We start from the raw sequence: 22,514 nt of genomic DNA, 5'->3' as shown, positions 1-22,514 counted from the left end.
AAAGTAAATGACAGAAAGAGAAACTATCAAAGGATGTATCGTGACAAAAATGTGACATTAGTACAGATGAAACAAACCAAATTAGAAAATCATACTATACATGCATTTCTTACACTATCATTACAAAGAAGAAATGATAGTAACATAATTTATTCTAGGTCAAATCTTTTGGTACAACAGATATCTTACTTACACAAAATGCAACTTGAAAGTGTTGTCTATCATGTTTTTGCACAATCAGGGGAGTGTTTCACAAAGATTGAAGTTTGACATAGAGTCACACTTGGATTCCCAGTTGCGTGCTGCACGCAACTGGGAATCTAACGAATTCCATCCGTATTCCACAACCATGGAAAATCACTGTCCCTACGTGCAGTGTATAAGGCATCACCTCATTGGTCAGAATATGCAAAGAGGAAATGCGATACTGTGTATTAATGATTTAAACATGACTCTATTAAAGTCACACTTAACTCTACGAAACATCCCCCTGGGCTCCGTAACACAAGGATTAGCGATCAATCGCTAAATGAACTGACCAATCAAGATCAATGTTACACGCGCATTTGGTGCAAAATACTGACTAGGAACCAATCAGAAGTGTTCTTTCATATTTGCTATTCATCGCAAACCTTTGTGTTACGGAGCCCAGGTCTTCAAAAAGTTGATGAAATGGTTGTACATTTTCTGTAGAGGAGGGATTCAGTAACATTAATCATCATTTTATATTGCATTGAACTGCATGTGAGCTGACCTGCACAGTGAGTGGGAGGGAGTGTGAAACTCACCATGTACTTGTCAAAGTTACGTTTGACTTCTACCAGGCAGTTGGCCATGATGATACTGAAGTAAGAGGCTGATTTAGCTTGTGTTTCACTAGACATCACATGAGGGCTAATTCTCACAAGCATGTAGACTGAATTACTGTAGGATTAAAGAGAAATTTAATACAATGAAAAAACAAGATAAATCATGTAATAACATTGGTTGCAAACAACATTGAATTTATTATTGTTCATTACAAATGCATTCACATAGATGTAACAAATATTCATAAACTTGAATGATGTCTAATTTTTCTTATACTTGAATAATTTCCTCTTATTTTCATTTCATATCAGTTGACAGAATGAAAATTGATATTCTTTTCCAATAATTATCAAAGTCAAATGACTTTTATAATACGACTAACTCACTTTTCTGTTATGCAAAAATCTAATATGTTCATTAAATATCATGATCATGAAAAATCCCATTTATTACAACAAACAGCAGACAACCTGGTTGCAAGTAAATACAATTACAGAACATGTTTTTCCTATCCTCAATTTGAACTAAAGGATGATTACTCATTCATGAAAGCATTTGAACAAAGCAAAGAAATGTTACAAATTTATAGAAGAAAACCTGTATTCTATTGCATTATTTTACATCCTATTATATCATAAATCACTAAAGTAACTAAAGATTACAGTACTCTAGTAAATTTATATGAACCATGGTTCTCGGCACGTTTCAATTTGTGACCCCCCCCCCATATGACCTTTCATAATACAGAATTCAAAATGGCTGACTTACAAGTTATCCATCCTCTCAGAGAATGTAACGAATGACTTGAATTCTGGCTCTAAACACTGGAATAGCTCTCCCATCACCTTCCTGTTTGAGATTAATAAATGGAGAATATAAAAGAAAATAAACAGGTTATTCAACATGTCCAATTTTATATTCAAGGGGAAAACTTTTGCAAGAAGTGGAAAAAGCACGTACAAAATTCATAGGGTGCAATTGAATGTGTTCTGCTTAAAGTGTGGTGCTTCATCCTGCTATACTCCTGATTTATATTATCAATTCCCCATTTCGATCCTAATCACATTGATCTTTTTAGAGAAGGGCAGGTACTAAGTCTGAGCTCAAAAACAGGAAAGATAAATTTTAAGATCCAAAGGGGAATAATTCAAGTCATATCAGCTTTCACTAAGCTGCATGTTCACAAATAAAGGGAATATCAAAGAAGTGGAATAATTTTGAAAACAATGTACATGTATATCAATCTTATGAAAGGATTTTTTCAAAATAATGTTTTCAAATGTAACTGTTTGGTAAAGTTATTTACTATCAAATCTTAAGAGGATGCTCCAGGCTGAAAATTTTCAAATCTAAATAAATAGAGTGAAATTCACCGAGCAAAATGCTGAAAATTTCATCAAAATCAGATAACAAATAACAAAGTGATTGCATTTTTAAAGTTTATAGCAATATTTTGTGAAAATAGTTATATGCACATCATCATGAATATTCATTAGGTGGGCTGATGATGATGTCACATCTCCACTTTCCTTTTTCTTATGTTATTACATGAAATCATTATTGTTTCATTTTTTTCATACAAGTATGAACAATGTGCCTTCTTTATAATGAAATAAGTTGCAGCATTGAATATCTGATGCATTTAATCAGTTGTCAATCCAATCTTTTCAGTTTTTGGTAGAAAAAATTTGAATAAATCTAATTTCATATAGTAAAATACAAAAGAACAAGTGGGGGCATGACATCATCAATTTTGCTCATTGAATATTCATGAAGACATACCAAAAACTCAAGAACTGTTTCGCCGGAATAATGCATGTCTTTAAAAGGCCATAACTTTGTTATTTGTTGTCCGATTTTGATCAAATTTTTAGTGTTTAGTTTGTCTGATTTTTCTTTATCTGTTTATATCATAATATTTTCAGCCTGGAGAATCCCTTTAATTACAATGTGTGGAAAAAATCATTATTGCAGAATTTGAAATCCATTTGTCAAAAATAAATACATGTAGGTCTCTGTATTAAGGTTCAGTACAAAAGGAAAGTACATTAAATTAACCAAGATAAATAATTAACTTGAATCAATTTTGTTTTAAAGTTTAGTCAACATTTTCTGAATATATCTAAAAAAAAAAACACACACACAAAACTGCAACAAAACCAAAATAAGAACAAGGAGAAAATAATTCCTGGAAAAGACTAGTTAAGGAAAAAAAATCCAGTCCAGTACACATGGATAGGAACTACTTCAAAGATAGAATAGTAAACACCATTGGTAACTACAAAAGCTATCTGGATACATATAAAGTTTGGTGGAATTGTAGAAAAAAAAAAAAAAAAAAAGATAGAAATATAAATGCAAAAATATACTAAAGTACATGGTTAAAAACACAATCTTCTGAAAATAACTAAACAATAGTACTCTGCATAGAATGACAGAAACAGTAAAATTCAAAGCAACAGCAAAAAATGCAACTTGTTCATTCAAATTCATAGATTTTGATAACAGTGTCACCATAAATAAATGAAAGCAAACACTACAAATTCTAAGAATCTCTATAAATGCATGGATAAAGCAATTGATAACAGAAGACAATGAGACCTTGATAGATAACATGATGAAGAAAGTGTCACAGTGATAAGGGCCCAGTAACATAAAACTTAACAATTGATCATGGACTGAAATTCTATAACTGTTCATACACAATAATCAATACAATCAATCGTATAAATCATCCCAATGATCAATCACTAAGCTTTATGTTAAGGGAGCCTCACTACGTATATCAACAAGGTGACACTATTGCAGATGACAAGTGTAAACAGAGAATGAAGACCGCAGGATGCTAGCTACATGTATATCCCAACCACCACCATATGTGAAAGGAACACAGTGATTCTCATACAAGAATGAGCATGCATAATAACTGTAGATTGAAAGAGAGGGGATTGAATAAGAGCAATAATCAATTGTGATTTCTAACAATTATGATAGATGGTATCACAATGGCAACATTAGGCCAAATGCAAGCCTACCAACCTGTAAATATACACAATAGGATTAATTCATTTGAAAAATAGGAGTCACAGCATATTTCCCAAAGATGACTGTACATAATATCTGGAGTGAACAAAAAGGAGTTTTCTTTCCCTATATGATATAATGTATAATAAAAATTTTCCCCCCAAAAGGAGTAATTCTTTTAAAAAGGAGTAGTTGGCAGGCCTGCACATGGCAAATCACCAGAGTATTTTAACCCAATATTTAGCATTTCTTTGGGATTTGAGCATTTAGATCTCTCGATCTCTCTAGGAAATTTTCAACTTGATATTTCAAAGCCTCTATTTTCTCCTAGTGAGCAGGAGAGTCTGCCCCCTTTTCACTATTTTTCATCATGGAATAAAATGTACATCAAACTTGGGCCGTGTCAATTAGGGAAACTACGCCATTGTTCAAAACTTACTTTCTTCACCTGTTTTAGGCAGAGCATGTGTTTTAAAGCATTTTTTTTCAACTTTGAAGCGACCCACTTTACTAAGAAAAGAAATTCTACCCCAGTGCCATTCTACTGCTAAACTAGAATCTATCATTATGCTTTCTAAACTACTCACAGAAATACAACTTGCTTTATCCCTCTTTGATTACACAAAAAAATAGCTTGATTTAAACTTTAATTCTTAAGTGGAGAGAAAATTACAAAGTAGGAAAGAAATTCTCCGCTGTTGGTCCATGAAGAACAGTGATAGGGCAAAAAGTTAATCAGTTCAAATAGTTAAGATGTGCTACTTACTAGTCTACAAGGGCTCTACATAATCTAGTAGTGAACAAGTTAATATTGAGAGAAAGCACACAGGGATCTTAAGAGGCAAGTAGGTGAAGCACACTAATATACAGCAAATAGAATAGTTCTTAAGCTACTGCTAAAATGTTACCTCATTCCATGCGTAGTCATCTTTCCATCAACATCACTTTTGAAAGTTTGGTTTCACGAAAATGCAAATAAAATATAGGACTTGAAACGACTATAAAAAACAAGTTCTTCCACAGCATACTCATACAAGCATACTGCACTGTGCATATTAAATACATCAATTTTCAATTTAAAATCAGAGAGGGAGAAATAAATGATGGAAAAGAAAAATGGATATATCAAAATGCTGATCTTTGAAAGAAGTGTGTGGCCAAAAGAGGAATGTGGATATATACATATATCAAGCAAAGCAAAGCTGAAATGGTTGAAATTGTCTGAAATATATCCATCACATGCAAACAGTAATTTCATTCCAGTGATCTGATATATTTCCATAATGTACAGTTAAGATTTCTAAATGTAATTTTATTTAATAATACATTTACTCCATTGTGACTTTCATGAGCTCACTTCCAAAATACTAAAACCAATTAGACTATAATGCATAAAGTAAAATAGAGTATCTACACTTGTCAAAGTTAGAACAGTTTTGAAATTTGTTATTGTTATATTCAAAGCTGCAATCAGTGATCTTTAACACATAAAGCATTAAATTTATTATGCAAAAGTGTTATAAGACTAAACTATTTTTTTGCACTGTGTTTTTATTTCAAGCAAATATGTTTGTATCTTAAGATAGTCAATATCTATGAAAATGTGCAAGCATATAATTGGAGAATTATAATCAAATATTATCATGAATATAAATGGAAGAAAATAAAACAAAAAATAAGCAATGAAATCATAATGGAGAAAAATTGATTGAAAGCAGTGTCCAGCCCATGAAGTATGTACATGTGTGACATGTCAATGTATATAAAGTGAATATATCAATTTATATATATTGGCACTCAAATAGTGCAAATATAATGAGCATTGGATATGACAAGAACCAATCTGTTCATAAAGATAACTGGATTAAATTGCATTGTTACTATAGTATTATGCAATGGCATCACAAATCCTCTCTTGCATTTAAGATTTGGATACCATTTCTTGGTAGATCATGATGAAATACATCCAAAGCCTGTATGGGGGAAGGGGGAATCTATCCATGGGGCCCAAAAATGTGGCTGCATGAATACTGACTAAAACCCATTGAAATCAGTAAAAATTTGCAGGGTTCCAAACAGACTCAAACCAGGCCAATAACAGTGATTTCAATGGGGGCTAATTAGGCATTCATAATCATGAAGAAAGTGATGAAATGAAAAAAAAAATGATGACATCATACTTTTAAACTCTTAACCAAAACAATCTACTCAAAGAATCTATTTATCAGCAATTGACTCTCTGCACAATTAAATTCCATTAAACTTGAAGAAAAAAAAAATATTGAACAAATAAATTTCAAACTCCGACAGAGAATAATACAACACCCTGTATGTTCAATCTTACCTGAGGTCAGGATTTAATGCAAATGCAACTCCTTTCCTTTCCCTAGAGAAAAATAATAAAATCTCACAAATGAGCTTGACAAACAAAAGCACTATTGAGAGACGAAATCATAAATAAAATGAAATCATATACTATACAACTGGGTAAAATGAAGTAACTAAATTCAGTGTAAAGCCAGTTATAAGGAGGGAGTTTGTTATTTTGATGTGTATATGTAACACTTACTTTAAAATGAAATGAGTTCAAATTAATATGACATCAGAAAATCATAATACACAAATGAATGATATTATAAGACAATGAAAGGTTCAGGAGATCAAGTGATGATTTTAAAAGAGAAGTTAGATTTCCATGGGCTTAGATTATAGCAATATACTGAAGTTCTACATCATGTGATATACTACCACCATTTATTATAATCATGGGTAGTTTTGACCCAATTGCATGTAGGCTCTTATGAAAGGAAAGGGGCGGGGGAAGGTAGAGGAAAAATACTGGTTAGAAAACATCAGGGAATGAACTGGCTAGGTATTAAAATGACAAAAAATAAAGTACCATGTAGACAAAAAAGGGAACGGAGGAAGATGGTAACTGATTATGTGGATTAGAGGGTGTTTTATTACCTTGTGTTATATTACTATGATATACTGCTTATCTAGCAAAATCCAACGCCATGATCACAGCAATCATCAGTTTCTTTTACCCTTCACTTATTCGGGAAATGATTTATTTAAAGCATTGTTTGATCAGCAATGATGCAGCGTGTTGGCTCAGTTGGTAGAGCGTTCGTCAAACCCCGGCCGCGTCAGACCAAAAGACATTAAAACATGGGAGTTGATTATTTTACTACTTTTTCCAGTGTACATGGTTCCCACAGAAATTTGAAAACAGAATTCCATTACTTTTCTATGACTAAATTGCTGCGTTTCAATGACTTCCCGTGACGTCCCGGGAGTTATGTAGCATTTGGGATGTCACAAAACTGGGAAAAAAGGAAATCATGAACACCAATTATAATAGAGTATGATCACAGAGTATGAGAGTTGCGAGACATGACATACTGGAAAGCTGCCATAGCCAAGAGGTAATTTACAAATTTTCCAAACCTGACTTTTCCCTGACTTTCCATGACCACAAATTTTCCCAGGATTTTCCATGAATGTGGGAACCCTGAGTGTAATGCCTAGGAATCTATACCACAAAGTATTGGGCTACACCATAAAATATGTTCAATATGTCCTATTAAAGTGAGTAAGAGGGACTCACATTGTTGCAAATAACAATAAGCCATCTATCTGAAAAATTATCATAACCTGGAATCACAACAGACAGTTTATACAAGTTATAAAAACTCCAAAACTACAGCTTATTTTCATGGTAGAGAATGGGTTACACTCAACAGCGGTTGAATCGAGACTTCTGCACCAATATACAGGTCTGTACCCTTCTGCAGTCTGTTTATGCATGCAGGTAACCAGAACCAACAAATAAAGACATCCGCATACAATGTCCTGACCATGAATAAAGCAAAACTTTCAAAATAAAACACTGACCAAGAGAACAGTGTTTCACACAGAGTAACTTTGTAAAGGAACAGTGAGTCGAGCAACATTGTGTACATGGTATTAACGTAGGTCTTCTGAATCTCCTGCAGGAATATGACGTGCAAAAGGTGTTCCAAATTGCTTGCCTGGAGATAAAAAGAAAGAGTTAGAAAGGTAGGTATGGATATCATGGATATTTCTTACTCATGGTTGTCTTGTTTCTTGTATCTGCTAAATGTACCTCCATCCACCTGGTCAGCCATGGGGAAGTATTCAGCATCCTGAATGTTAAAGATAAACAAAGAATACACAACAGAAAATGACAGAGAGATAGAGTGTGTGGGAAAGAAATAACTTTATGCAAATTAGATAGAATATCCAAAATAACACATACTAATTTATTATATTCATGTACAGAAAATAACTTTTGGTATCGCAACGCAGTTTGCTCAACATATTTTAAAGACTGCTTTACAAAAGTTCTTTTGTGAATCAGATTTTTTTTTTACATAGATCTCGGTTGAGAGCATTTCTCTTACGACCAACAATGGTAAGCAAACTTGGCAAGCGAAATGATTCCCTGATGTACATCAATTACATTTAATCAATAAAAACAAGATTTATAATTCATAAAGGTGCCTTCAACTGTAGAGTTACAAAGACAGGGAATGAGATGCAATTCAGATATTCAAAAAATATAAAGGAGGTGCCGTGGCCGAGTGGTCTAAGGCGCCTGGCTATACATAGAAAGTCCGGGGTTCGATCCCCGGCCGCAGCACCTATGCCCATGAGCAAAGCATTTAATGTACAATGCTCTTCTATCCTGCTTTCAAATAAATGGAAATGCTTTATGTTTGATTGGTAACTTGGTTTGCACTTTTTGAAAAAAACATATATATATATATAAACTCTCTGAAATCATTTTATTTTTAGTATACAGGAGTCCTTGATTAGTGGTGGAGTGATACATGTTACCAAAAGTTTGTACAAGTATGAAACCTGTATTTCTTTTCAGCTGCCAGACTTCAGAAAGTTTTGACATTCAACAATTTAATGGAAACACAATCCACTCACCATGCCTTCTGTATCCAAACCATAGCCAAAGAACTTGGTACAGAAATCTTGCTCTGAGTTGCACATAGGTTGAATCTCATTTAGAAGCTGGGTGAAAACCTGCACATAAACAAATATATTAAAATCTTAAGCCAGTGTCTTCTGGTTGATTGATTTATATTTTACTGCTATAATGCAAAATCTGAAAGTATAAAGGAAAGCAGAACAGGAAGTAAATGAAATGGGAGAACAAAAAGAAAAATAGGACAACAAAATGGAAGAAAGAAAAAAAAACACAAAAGATGGTCAGGAACAAGGAGAGGTGGGAAAAGAAAACTAAGGAAAAAATGAGGGTGGTGGCAGCAAATAATATTGAACAGGAAGAAACAAAAAGGGGTCCCCGTAAACATACATGTATAAACCAATACACTAATATATACCCCATTACAAATTAATTAATTTTCCTCTTCTTTAAAGGTCAAGTCCACCTCAAAAAAATCTTGATTTGAATCAAGATAGAAATTTCAAACAAGCATAATGCGGAAAATTTCATCATGATGTAATCATTTATTATAAGGTTTTGTGTATTACTATGGTTGTGAATAATAGCTGCTAGAGTCCAGTAATACAATAATTGAATTTTCAAAGAGATACAACATCCAGTAATGTAAATATAATGTGAGTTCTACACTGCACATGACATTAAATCAAATTGCAATTAAAAGGAAAAAAGAGAGTGAAGGGAAGAAAAAAGTTAGGTCAGCCAACTTTTGAGGGTTCATTGATTGACAGGTTGTATATTACACAGGAAATTCTTGTGGGTAATTTACATCAGAGGGATCTATGAAACTTACAATACAGGTGTGTAACCATAGAAACCTTGTAAATTACAGGAGATGAGAAATCTACAAGAAATATCTGGGAGTACATTTTGTGGCTGAATCTGTAAACAAGGAGGAATGTAATTTACAAATATTCTTGAGCCATTTAAAGTGTGAAGATCATTTTCAAGCTTTGAGCAAATTATATAAGAAAAAGCTTCTCCTTGCCTCTTCTCCAACTCCTCTATTGATTTTTCTTATTGTTCTTCTTTTCCCCTTCCACCCTCTTCTCTTCTCCTTCCTTCCTTCTTTCCTTTCTTTCTTTCTTTCTTTCTTTCTTCCTTCCTTCCTTCCTTTCTTTCTTTCATTCTTCCTCCTCTTCTTTCTTCTCCTTCTTATTCCTTTTTTCGCTTAATGTTCTTCTTCCTCCTCCCCATTTCTTTCAATCTTTTTCTTTTCTTCCTTTCTTTCTTTTTTGTTTTCTTCCTCTTCTTCTCCTTCTCCTAACCCTTGTCCCACTTCTTTTCACTATTCCTCCTACTTTTTCTAATCCTTCTCCTCCCTTTTTTTTCTAGCTTAATATTCCTCCAATTTCTTCTCTACATCCTCCTCTTATCTTCCTTCCTCACCTCCTCAATCATTATTTATATCCTTCTTTTTTCTCCTTGCATTTAAACTCAACTATTTTTATTAATAATATCCTTTCCCATTCCAAAGAACAATACAAACAGGAAGACAAAATCCTAAAACCAAAACTCACCATGTCAAATTTCTGTTTCTCATTGAGGTCTGTCTCAGCTGCTTTCAGGTTGGCCGAGAACTCCTGGAGTGATGGGGTACTGGCCTTGGTCCTGGTCCCGCTCCTGGATGGTTCTGGGGTTGCACTGCCTTTATCTCCCTTCAGACCAAACTTCTTGATATCTGTTGTCTTTCCTTTCATCATGACAGCTTGTCTAGCTCTCTCAAAGAAGTCCTTTAACTCCCTCTCATAGACCTTCTTCAGGTTGTCTGTGTAGATCTAACAATGACAGAACAGTGAGAGGAAGATAAAAATAGTTCGAAATCTAAGTGTTTATTTTACAGAAGCTTTCTCTCATAGACCTTCTCCATTACTTGGCGAACCTGTCCCCTTCCTATGTTGGGCAAATATATTCCATCCAACATTTAATAATTTATATCACTATTTTGGAGTATTAATTGCTCACATATATAATTGAATATTTTCATAAGTTTACATATATGTACATAAAGTGGTGCTATAAAGTTAGAGAGCCCCAGCAGAAAATGAACACATTTAAAAGAGTTCAAGTTCTGCCATGTTTTGGATATTTAATTGTGAAGTCGGGTGAAAATTTGTTTTTTCTAGGTTAGCCCGACATTGCATTGTTGTTGTTGTTGTCTACATTCAGCACTCAGCATGAAGGAGTGCATTTTGTGGAGAGGTTCACTAACTTTATAGCATCAATGTATATGGTAAACTTGTAGCTACTTTCATTATTTTAAAATAAACCATTCAATCTTTAATATTTCATTACTTCAAAACTTACTTTTCCTAGTTGCTGAAAGCTTGTGCGATCAGCCTTTCTAAGCCACTGCATGAGTTCAGCATAAGGAATGAGATCTCGATGGAAAGTAAAATGCTTAGGAAGGGTCAGTCTATTACCTAATGTAAGCATCATCTCACTCATGTCTGCACCCTGCAATCAGAAAAAAATATATAGTATAGTTCTAGTTAATCTTATATCAATTATTCATAAAGTTGAATAGTAAATCAAATATGATGATAGATTTTTAAAAAATGAATGAGGCCTGGAGCTTAATTCATTTCAATTGGTACAGATTATAGTAACAAGTGGAATGCCTCTGGCCGTCTCACCTGCATCACGCGGTTCAATATAGCAGCAGTGCTGACTTTGCATACTACTCTAACTCGCACAAGATGTTCAGTGATACATGGTTACTCTTATGTCCTCTTTTTATGAACTAGACCAATAAACTTACAGAGATATGATGGTTATTCAACAAAAAACCCCAACATGGCCAAAGTTCATTGACCTTACATGACCTTTGACCTTGATCATGTGACCTGAAACTGGAACAGGATGTTCAGTGATACTTGATTACTCTTATGTACAAGTTTCATGAATCAGATCCATAAACTTTCAAAGTTATGATGGTAATTCAACAGATACATCCAATTCGGCTAAAGTTCATTGACCTTTGACCTTGGACATGTGACCTGAAACACGCACAGGATGTTCAGTGATACTTGGTTACTCTAATGTCCAAGTTTAACGAACTAGACCAATAAACTTTCAAAGTTATGATGGTAATTCAACAGATACCCCCGATTCGGCCAAAGTTCATTGACCCTAAATGACCTTTGACCTTAATCATGAGACCTGAAACTTGCACAAAATGTTCAGTGATGCTTGATTACTATTATGTCCAAGTTTCATGAATCAGATCCATAAACTTTCAAAGTTATGATGGGAATTCAACAGATATCCCCAATTCGGCCAAAGTTCATTGACCCTAAATGACCTTTGACCTTGGTCATGTGACGTGAAACTCATGCAGGATGTTCATTGATACTTGATTAACCTTATGTCCAAGTTTCATGAACTAGGTCCATATATTTTCTAAGTTATGATGACATTTCAAAAACTTAACCTCAGGTTAAGATTTCGATGTTGATTCCTCCAACATGGTCTAAGTTCATTGACCCTAAATGACCTTTGACCTTGGTCATGTGACATGAAACTCTAATAGGATGTTCAGTAATACTTGATTAACCTTATGGCCAAGTTTTATTAACTAGGTCCATATATTTTCTAAGTTATGATGTCATTTCAAAAACTTAACCTCAGGTTAAGATTTGATGTTGACGCCGCCGCCGCCGTCGCCGTCGGAAAAGCGGCGCCTATAGTCTCACTTTGCTTCGCAGGTGAGACAAAAACTTCTTAAAAATTCTATATTAGATTAAAAAAACATTTGCTTTTATGCATGGAATATCTTGACAAATATAGAATGAAACAAATGAAATACACTGTATGTATACATTTTTAAATAAATTATTTTCTGATGCATATTGATAGGTCTGTATAAAAGGAAATGACATACAAGATTTTACATCTGCAGTTCATTTCACACAAACTAGTAGATTTCCAAGATGTTGGGCACTGATGCATATGAATTACTATTATGGTATCTTTGCGATCCAATAGTAAATTACCATAAAATTATTTTTCATGCAATGAGGTCCTTGAGTCATGAAACAATAATTGCAAATTTCAGCATTCATGATTTTATGCTTAATCGAAACATAAGTTAACTTCCCACCTAAAGATATCAATATTTAAAATGTATTCTTACCTGTTGTATAAAGATGTTATTGAGATGTATGGCAAGCCTTTGTGCAAATTTCTCCTGTAGATTAGTTAAGAGTTCTCTTTGTTCTACCACTGCCCTCATCTTGCCAAGACCTGCAGTCAAAAATAAAGGGAAAAATATTTTTTAAGAATAAAAAATATTAATAATAATCTTTCTACTAGCAAGGATTTGAGAAATCATTAATCGAAGTTAAATACTGTTTTGGTCGCGAATACCGTAAAATGACATAACATTATCAAGATCTGCTCAAATAGCTGGCATAAAGATCCTCAATTACTCAGAAAAGTACTTGTAACACGATTTGAATTCAAGAAAACATATCAACAGGAAAATAGCTACATGCACTTATTTACTAAATAGAATTTTCCGTTTCCACAGACCTATATTAATGAATACTCAATCAATTCAGTTAATCCATGTCCAGTTGAACAGTTTCTAGTTCACACATACCTGGTAAGAGCTCTGCATCCATCTTCTCCTGCAGAACCTGAGCTGCAGCAGTACAGTCCATGATGCCTTTGGGTGATCCTAGATCCCTGTCTAGTAGGGCTAACTGCTGCTGGTGAGGCATGTCCAGCTTCTGCATGATGGTCTCTACAGCTGTCAGGAGCTGACCGTGATTCTGGCTCTGGATCTGGATCATAGAATCCTTCTGCTCCATGATCTCCATGTGGACCCGCACACCCTGGAGACAGGAAAAATTTTGTTTAATGTATTAAACAAGAGGCTGTTACAGAAAGCTGTTTGTAAGCATGACCTTATGCATGACTGATGACTCTTTCTTGTGCTAAATAGAATAACCAGTATTACCTCATCATGGGAGTGCATTTCCAAACCTCAACATTTGAAAAATATTACTTTTCCATTTAGTGGCTCAACATTTGATAAATATCACATTTTCCATTCATTGGCTTGTTACAAATGAGACGTTAACCTAATATCCAGAGAATATTTTCATGTTTTACCCCTTTCCTTTCCTTTTATTTCTTTTTCTACCTGAGGGGGGGGGGGTGGGCAACTGCTAACACAAGCCCACCTATCTGTATACCAGTGCTGCAAATAATTTTTTATTTTTATATCACATATGGATGACCTGAATATATAGTGCCTTGAGTAACTACCTACAGCAGGAGGAGGCATACAAACATGAGGAACAGTAATTGCTTTATCATGATATCAAAACTGGAGATAAATAGAAAACATGAAGGGAAAAAAATCAAAGCCCTACTTAGTAACCTCTGCTGCTCCTTTGTTCTATCTTTCTGTGGATGACACACATAAGGAATTAGGATTTAACAGACTAGCCCCATGACACAGAATCTTCTCCAATTAACATTGCATTATCATCCATATTCATGAGAAATCTAAAGCTCCCTGATGCCTGATAAAGAGAATATACCAACCTCTAACATCTTGTCATACTCATCAAGACTAGACTCCACCTTATTGACCTCTCTTAGACTGTCATCAAGAAGAAACATAAGTCTAGCAACCTCCTGCTGAGACTCTATGATGGAATGGATGTTAGCCTGATGGAGAAAAAAAGGTCAAAGGTCACTTTATACTGTCACTGAAATCAAAGGGAAAGTTAATTTGAACTGAAATACATAACCAACAATTTACCCATAAACATAAAGAAGGTCCAATTAGTTTCATGGAAAATTGTTTATGATATTCAGTAATAATTTGTATGCGGCTTTGTCAAAGACTTAAAATTTACTGAAAGTAAACTTGTTTGGAGGTGTAATGGAAGAATGCATTAATATACAAATAGCGAATAGGCATGAGTGCAATGGTGCGAGATTTAGCATGAGGTGAAAGAAAGATGCTCTATTCAACGAGGCGTTAGCCGAGGTGAATAGAGCGTTTCTTTATTTCACCAAAAGCGAAATCTCGCACCACTGCACGAATAAGAATATTCGCTATTTGTGTTGTACAACGCCTCGGAATCTAGCGAAAATATGAAAAAACAAGAGTTTTTCCCTGCAGTAATCTATGAAAAGGGAGCAAAAATATTGAAAGCGAAAAGCAAAATCCCACAAGCCGGGCCCACAAGCGCACATGATCTTGGACAGCATTGCGCATTTAGCCAGCGGGCTGTACGCGCATTGTCACCTTATTCAATGAAATCGCATTGTGACGTCACCTCTTAAAGCAGTGCAATGGTACATTTTGGATGGTACGTCTTGTGTGCAACGGTACGAATGTGTGACATTCAGTCTCCCATTTGATCGCGTACAACAAGCTAAGTCGGCGTTGTACAACAAGCATTAAATCAAAAGAATACGAATAATGATATGTAACAATGATAAATGTGTTTCTGTTGGTTTAATAGCATATTGTGAGCATGCAAATGACAATGAAACCTAAATAAAAACATACAAGCTTTCTGTAACTTCTTATTTTTGTCATCATTAATTTGTTATGTTACAGTTATCAATGAAATCATCATCTGTGTTAGATGTTTAGACTTCCTTCTTATACCTACCCCATCAAGAACAGACAAGTCATTGGCTAAGCGTTCAATGAAAGCCTCCGCATTGCCAATAGCAAATTCACATTCAGCCATCATCCTCTCTAAATCTGTTTCTTCTCTTCCTGATAATGCTTGGTAATCTTCATTGCTAAGTTCATCCTCTGATTGAGCTACCTTTGCTTGCTCCAATGATAAATATTCTGACAAGAAAACAAAAATAAATCATGAAGGTTTGCCAGACACCATGTACATGTACGAGAAAGACCATTGAGCGAATAACGTGCGAGCACCAGCACAATCAGCTTGCACCACACAAAGATTATGCCAACAGGAATATTCTTTTAAGGACATAATGGTTAGCTCATGAGACATGAATTTCATATTGTACATAATTATCTCGATATCTGAATGATTGCTTAGTCTTTTAAAGCTCCAGCGATTCCTGTTTGAATTCAGTTTGCAATCATTAACAATGGTAGCTGATAATGATTTTTATCTTGACCCTCAGGAGAAAGTAACTATTAATTGCCAGGGACACAAAATTCAAATGTTGGGCTTACAGGAAAATTGGCAATTAATGTAAACAAATAATCAATTTGCAACCATTAGATAAAGATCACAAATTGGAACTAAAATGATAGGGACACAAAATTAAAAGGTTGGGCTTCCAAAAAAAGGGTCAATTAATGTAAACAAATAATTAATTCGCACCCATTAGATAAAGATCACACATTGGAACTAAAATGCCAGGGACACAAAATTAGAATGTTCGGCTTACGGGAAAAGTGGCAATTAATGTAAACAAATAACCAATTTGCAACCATTAGATAATGATCACATATTTGAACTAAAATATCTACATCTATTTGAGTTATCAAACAGATTGATAAAGTGAAATGTAGAACAAAGTAAAGTTAAAAAACATACCTTCCAGGAGGGCTGGCTTGACATTAATAAAATCTGGTTTCTTCAGCTGCTTTAAGTATCTCTGGCTCAACTGCAAAACAATATCAACAACAACAAAACTCGTATCAATGATTTATAAAAACTTAGTACAATACAAATACAATATAGAAGTTACCTATCATTGTAGAGCTTTGAGTCCCCTCTTTCATCTGGGTCCGGTTACACAAAGGTTAGAGATTGATCGTATGCTTGATTTCTATGAATGAGTGTACATTATAGCCAATGCAATCAATCGTAGAAAAATGTTCAACGATCATTGCTAAGCTTTGTGTTACAGGGCCCAACTTAATGATTCCCCATTCATGCTTGAGTGAGTAAAAACAATTTGAAGAAATGATATGAAAACTTCTTTTGGCGGAGGGTAACAGAATAAAATAAAAAAAAATCATGTCTAAAAATGTTCAATATCTGCAATTTCATACCTCAGACAAAGAACATGATCAAGAAATGAAGTTCTGTTTCAATAAAATAATGCTTGTATTTCTATAATTTTGTTTAAACAAATGTGAATTCTCAGATTCCCTATCGTAGCTCTAGCACTATTAATTAAAGACTCCATGCATAGCTGATCGTCAACGAGTGTAGAGTTAGTCTGGCCACTAACCTGTAAAACATCTTTATTTAATAAAATGATTTACATTTCATATCTAAAAAAAATTAATGAAGTTTTCAGACATGGGACTATTTTTTCTAAAGTCAGAAAATGCCCGACAAGTGACTTTCTGACATCCTTTCTTTAAATTGTTGAAAGAGGAGACTCTATGCTTTACAATGATTGCTAGTGTTATCCATTTTGAGTGGTGATGACTTTTGAAACCTCCCAACGACTGTTTTATTACTTGGAATTCAATCAACTACAATAGGGTAAAGACAGCATACACAAACCTTCCAAAGTGATGAAATAAAAGCATTCTTCTCAGCTACATTGCTTGCTATCCATCTGTAAACCTTCTCAAAATGGAGGTCAAAATCAGGAACATCCTATGATATATCAAAAGAAACACAAATTCAAATATCAAAATTATGAAAATATCCAAAGGGAAATGCACAAAAAATTAACGATAGCATCAATTTTTAAAATGACAATATTGAAAACACTTTCAATTTCCTTTCACAGATTTTAATCTTGATAAATCTGTCTTCAATTTAGAAAACCTACTACCTCAATCCAACTCATCAGGGTCCGAAGGGAAAGGGTAAAAAAAAGATCATCCAAAAAATTTTAACCATTGCTGTTCTTCTCAACATCCGTTTTGCATGTTAATCTCAGCTGAATAAAGTGACTTAAGAACATTGATAATTATTCATGAGGATGATGTACTGAAATTGAATACCCAACATTATTTCCTACATATCTTGTCCTTAGTTTATATAGATCTTACTGATAGATTTTATACACCAGGTGCACCACAAGACAAACAGATAAGTTTGGGAGAATTTGGTATGTTCATATGATAGCCCATGAAAGCCAGGATGGCTTTGATACTATCTATTTCTTATTAAGTAGCTGAGAGCTAGGACATTTTCTTCTTATGAGCATCTATACATCAACATACAAATACATGCATCAATTCTTTAAGTCACTCACAGTTTTTGAATCTTTGCCATCGCATATCTTCAGCTCAGCTAGTGGCCAACTCTGTCTCTTCTTGAAAGCATCTTTATCTGTCTTCTTCACCTTATGGAGGAATACCTGTGCTGGTTGATCTGTAGTCACTATAAAAGCAAACAGAACGAGTTTACATGTTAAATGATCTTTAAAAAAAATCAAATGCTGGAGATCCAAAATAAAAAACAATTTAAGCTGCTAAGTAATAACACAGACTCACAATTGCTAGCAGGTGTTTGTTTCAAGTTCATTTTCAATATTCACAAAACAGTAGAATGATCAGTACATTATAGATGGCAACATACATGCATTTCCACAAATCCATTCCATCTACATCTTGTACAGAATCAAGTATATTTAAGAAATTCTTAGTATTTTCCAGAATGTGAGCCCTATAGGGACCATATTTATGGCATGTATAGAAATTGTGCTTTAACAGTGGTCAGACTAACAAGAGCTGCTACTTGAATAGTAATGTCTGACATATTAAAAAATCAAAATGAAACAAACATCAGAGATTTTGGTGATAGAACATGATTTATCTCAATGGTGCTGTGTTTACACAAACCTGTTGCACAAAGGAAGCTAACTTTCTTCTTCTTGCCAGCTTTAGAGACATGAACAACCCCAATGAGACGTTCATCATTTGGTAAGAACACATCACGCTGTAGAGTGTGACGAATGGCAGTCATATTGACAATCTCCAACTGTACTCAAGCACCTTGGACTTTAAATTTTCAATCTGCAAATCAAAAAAGCTCAATCATGTATTGTTTTTTTATAGCAAAGTATTGGCTATACTTTTTTATTATTATTTACCATCAACATTCAAACAATTGTTTAATTGACTCAGAAGGCTATGCATCATATTATATCAGATGGTGTGCATGATTGGCTTCAAAAACATGTGAAATAAAAAAGGATCATAAAAAATTCTCTTTTAAAAGTTCATACAGACATTTTATTATCTTAGTCTTATCTTAGTCATATCTTAAAACTAAGAGAATTTAATCTAATTTAATCCTTGTCTCATTTTTTTATGATTTGAAGTACAAACTTGAAGAATTGAAGAAATTCAAATTAGTATATTCCATTTATCCTTGCATTTTTATTAACAAATGAAATTTAAACAATCATATGCTTTTTACAATAGCTGGCTTTGTGAAATATGTCTGCTCTCCATGAATTCCTAGAATCAGTCCTTAAATTGTCCCTTTTTCTGATCTGAATATCAAAAAATTATCAGCTCGCGCTTCGCACTCGCATTATTTGGTTAGTGAACTACGTATGGTCTTCGTCAATTCCTACAAATAAGCCCTAAAATGCCCCCTTCAGGTCTGAATTTCCTAAATTTTCAACTCGCGCTTCGCGCTCGCAAGATTTGATTAGTGAGATGGGGATGTTAATCATGATTACAAGTGCTTTATGTGCATGTATTTCTAACAAAATAAGCAAGCGCTTATGGGCACTCGCATTAGATGACTATGGTGAGATGTGTATACTCTTAATGGATTCCTAAAATATAGTCCTTAAAATCTTCCTGTTTGGAGAGTCAATATTTAAAAAATTTCAGCTCGCGCTTCGCGCTCGCATTATTTAGCGAGACAGGTACATATCATGATTAGAAAAGACTGATTATAATGTCCCTATTTAGGTCTGAATATAAAAAATTTTAAGCTCGCGCTTAGCGCTCGCATTATTTGACCAGTGAGATACATATCCGTTTAATGGTACTGTCCTTAAAATGTCTCTTTTAGGTCAGTATACCTGGCAACTGGGCGCGCTTCGCGCGCTCACGATGTGACTCAAAATTTTTACTGGTGCCCCCCCAATGCCGTGACCCACGGTACGCCACTGTTTCACATGACAATGACAAGAAAATAACAATATTTCATATAATAAAATAGAAAAGAAATAGTGAGTGAGTGATGTCATCAACTCTCTCATTTGGATGTAACTGGCTCGTTCATATAACTATTTTGCTGAAAATAAGCGAAACTTTAAAATGCCATAACTTTCTTATTTTACATCCGATTTTAATGAAATTTTCAGTGTTATGCTTGTTGAATTTTTTTCTTTTTATTCAAATCAAGTTTTTGTTGGGGTGGACTTGTCCTTTAAACATACCACTTCTCTAACATTTCTAATAATTGGTGGTAACCTAAGAATTAGATGTACCTGTAGTCATCATGTTCATGTCTGCATATAGTCATTTACAATTAGATCTAAAATCATCAGTTTAATTTTGGCCAGTTGGGATCTCATGATCTTTGAAGTTTGAATATGATGTCCAACTCTGAGTCTGAGCACTGCTGTGTGTAGATCTTGACACACCAAGGTTCTGAGTGCGTACCAAGTGATGTAGTCTAAACGTTACGTGCATGCATGAACGATAGCAGGAACGATATCTGCCAAAGAGAAATTGGTACTTAATCCTCCGGAGTTGGAACTAATCATTAATTGGAACACGATCCGCCGGCGGATTGTGTTCCTAGTACCATATCTCTCAGAAACCAGATCCGCCGCTACACGGGCTGAGTAGTTCATGATGGGTGCACGCTGGAACAAGTCAAGAACCACAAATTTCAGGGTCTCGGGAACAGAAAAAATTCTATGGCTTTATTAGATGCTCTAGCTAGAACGGATATTTAGATTGAAAATGGGTGCACATACCATATTGATCATATTCAAGAGGCCCAGCCCCAGGGCCAGGGAGCCGGAGTTGTCAACAGACGACAGTCACAGAAATCATGGAAATTATTTTTTACTTTAGATTTTTCGGCATGCTAATTTTCATTTTTTTCTGTAAATCTACTTAGGCCTAGCAGTAGAGGCGCATGGCCAATATGGCGGTCTGTCTCCCATAACAGATATTATCTCCAGTATCATAAACTTTTGTAAAGAATTTGGGTATCCAATTTCAGAGACAGTCTCCAGTTTGGGAGACTAATTTTCTTTGTTTACAATTGCTGCAAAAGGATTACCTTGGCAGCAAATAAAAATGTGATTAAGTACATTCATCATGAAAAATTACCCCTTTTCACTGTCTACTTAAAAAATTCACCATCTACTTTTGTTTTTATAAGAATTTTTGTTGCCATCCACACACAAAACAAATGGGCTACTGACCTCAGTGGGACAAAAATTTTAGTGGAAAAAATCATTCTTTTGTTGGTGTCGCTTCATACATATATGTATGTTCTTTAGCACAGCAAGTCTACAATATGAGAGATTGTCTCCCTTATTGGAGAAAGTCTCCCATATTGGCCATGTGCCTCTACTGCTGGCTAGGCTAGGTCAGCATGGACTCAGTAGGTGAAAAGGTGACAAAAATAACAAAAAGAGTAAATGTGACTAATGTGAGCTCTTGCTAAAAGTAACAAAAGAGTAAAGTAGCGCGAAGTTGCGTATGCGTGAGGAGTATACGTCTCTACACATGAGAAACGAAATCCTCTCAGTCATCAAGAAACTTAAACAAACTACCAAGTGGAAAGATACATATCACCAGACATGACAAGGCAACAATGCAAGGAAAATTGGAAACTAAGACGAATGGGGAAGGTTTGGTGATACATCAAGGCCAGATTGTCACTAGTTGGAAGAGAAATCAGTCTAGAAGTGCAAGTATTAAAAGTGGCAAAATAGCAAAATAGAATTTCAGGGAACAGACATTGGATCAAATCTCCAGGAGTTACCCCACAACCAACTCACCAAAAGACACACCACAGAAATGATGATAAAGACAGTGATATGGAAAGTGAGATTGAAGTAGATGGAGTCTTTGGAGCAGTGGATGGAAATCGTCATAGCCAATGACTTGGAGACATGAATGGAGGACCAGAAACAAAGATTGTGGGCAAAGATATGGAGTACTTATCTCAAAATAGATTAACAGTCCTCTATACTAATGCAGACTCCATATTGAACAAAACTGAAGAGCTACAAATTTCTATTGGAAAGCATAACCCAGATATAGTAACGATATGTGAAGTAGTTCCTATTAAACTCAGGCATCTTAAAAGTGACAAATGAATTACTTAAATTTGGAGAATATGATCTCTTCTCAAACATAGATAAGGAAAACTGCCATAGGGGTATTGTACATGTAATTTGCACAAAACTCAAAGTACACAAAGTTTCATTCAACTCCAAATTTACCGAAAGTGTCAAGCTCTCTGCTAAGCTGAAAGGGAGAGAAGGACCTTCGGTTGGATGTATTTATAAAGGCCCATCTAGCTACGATGTAAATAGAAAATAATAGAAAATGATAAGTTACTTTGTGAAGTCATTGAGTTGGCCAGTGAAAGTGGAAAGAAGCATCTTTTGATAATGGGAGATTTCAACTTTCCAGACATCAACTGTTATGACCCTTTGGTGTGAAAAAGATCACTCGACCTCCAATAACGCATCGTACATGTTTCTCACTGCCACCCAGGAAGCATTCCTACACCAGCATATATATGAGCCTACACGA

At 34.6% G+C, this 22,514-nt stretch overlaps 1 protein-coding gene across 3 annotated transcripts in view; it reads right to left on the bottom strand.

Moving 5' to 3' along the window:
* The window catches only part of LOC121413044 (exocyst complex component 1-like), a 36,644-nt gene that overhangs the window by 9,847 nt on the left and 4,283 nt on the right, over positions 1-22,514 (bottom strand). The window contains exons 2-17 of one of the 3 annotated variants that reach the window (XM_041605833.1): positions 18,609-18,782; positions 18,020-18,147; positions 17,317-17,412; positions 16,393-16,462; positions 15,478-15,665; positions 14,393-14,518; positions 13,440-13,674; positions 12,972-13,081; positions 11,144-11,293; positions 10,357-10,614; positions 8,797-8,895; positions 7,927-8,003; positions 6,179-6,220; positions 4,743-4,778; positions 1,579-1,659; positions 789-924 (exon numbers count right to left, since the gene is read on the bottom strand). In XM_041605833.1, coding sequence (XP_041461767.1) covers positions 789-924; positions 1,579-1,659; positions 4,743-4,778; positions 6,179-6,220; positions 7,927-8,003; positions 8,797-8,895; positions 10,357-10,614; positions 11,144-11,293; positions 12,972-13,081; positions 13,440-13,674; positions 14,393-14,518; positions 15,478-15,665; positions 16,393-16,462; positions 17,317-17,412; positions 18,020-18,147; positions 18,609-18,732 — 1,956 coding nt within the window. In that variant the 5' untranslated portion in view covers positions 18,733-18,782. The remainder of the gene's footprint in view (positions 1-788; positions 925-1,578; positions 1,660-4,742; positions 4,779-6,178; positions 6,221-7,926; positions 8,004-8,796; positions 8,896-10,356; positions 10,615-11,143; positions 11,294-12,971; positions 13,082-13,439; positions 13,675-14,392; positions 14,519-15,477; positions 15,666-16,392; positions 16,463-17,316; positions 17,413-18,019; positions 18,148-18,608; positions 18,783-22,514) is intronic. The other 2 variants (XM_041605893.1, XM_041605947.1) reach the window with 2 other exon arrangements.

Source organism: Lytechinus variegatus, chromosome 1 (genome assembly GCF_018143015.1).
Source record: "Lytechinus variegatus isolate NC3 chromosome 1, Lvar_3.0, whole genome shotgun sequence".
Taxonomy (NCBI): domain Eukaryota; kingdom Metazoa; phylum Echinodermata; class Echinoidea; order Temnopleuroida; family Toxopneustidae; genus Lytechinus; species Lytechinus variegatus.
The sequence above is the reverse complement of the archived record's forward strand: the minus strand, read 5'-3'. Positions and strand labels throughout refer to the sequence as shown.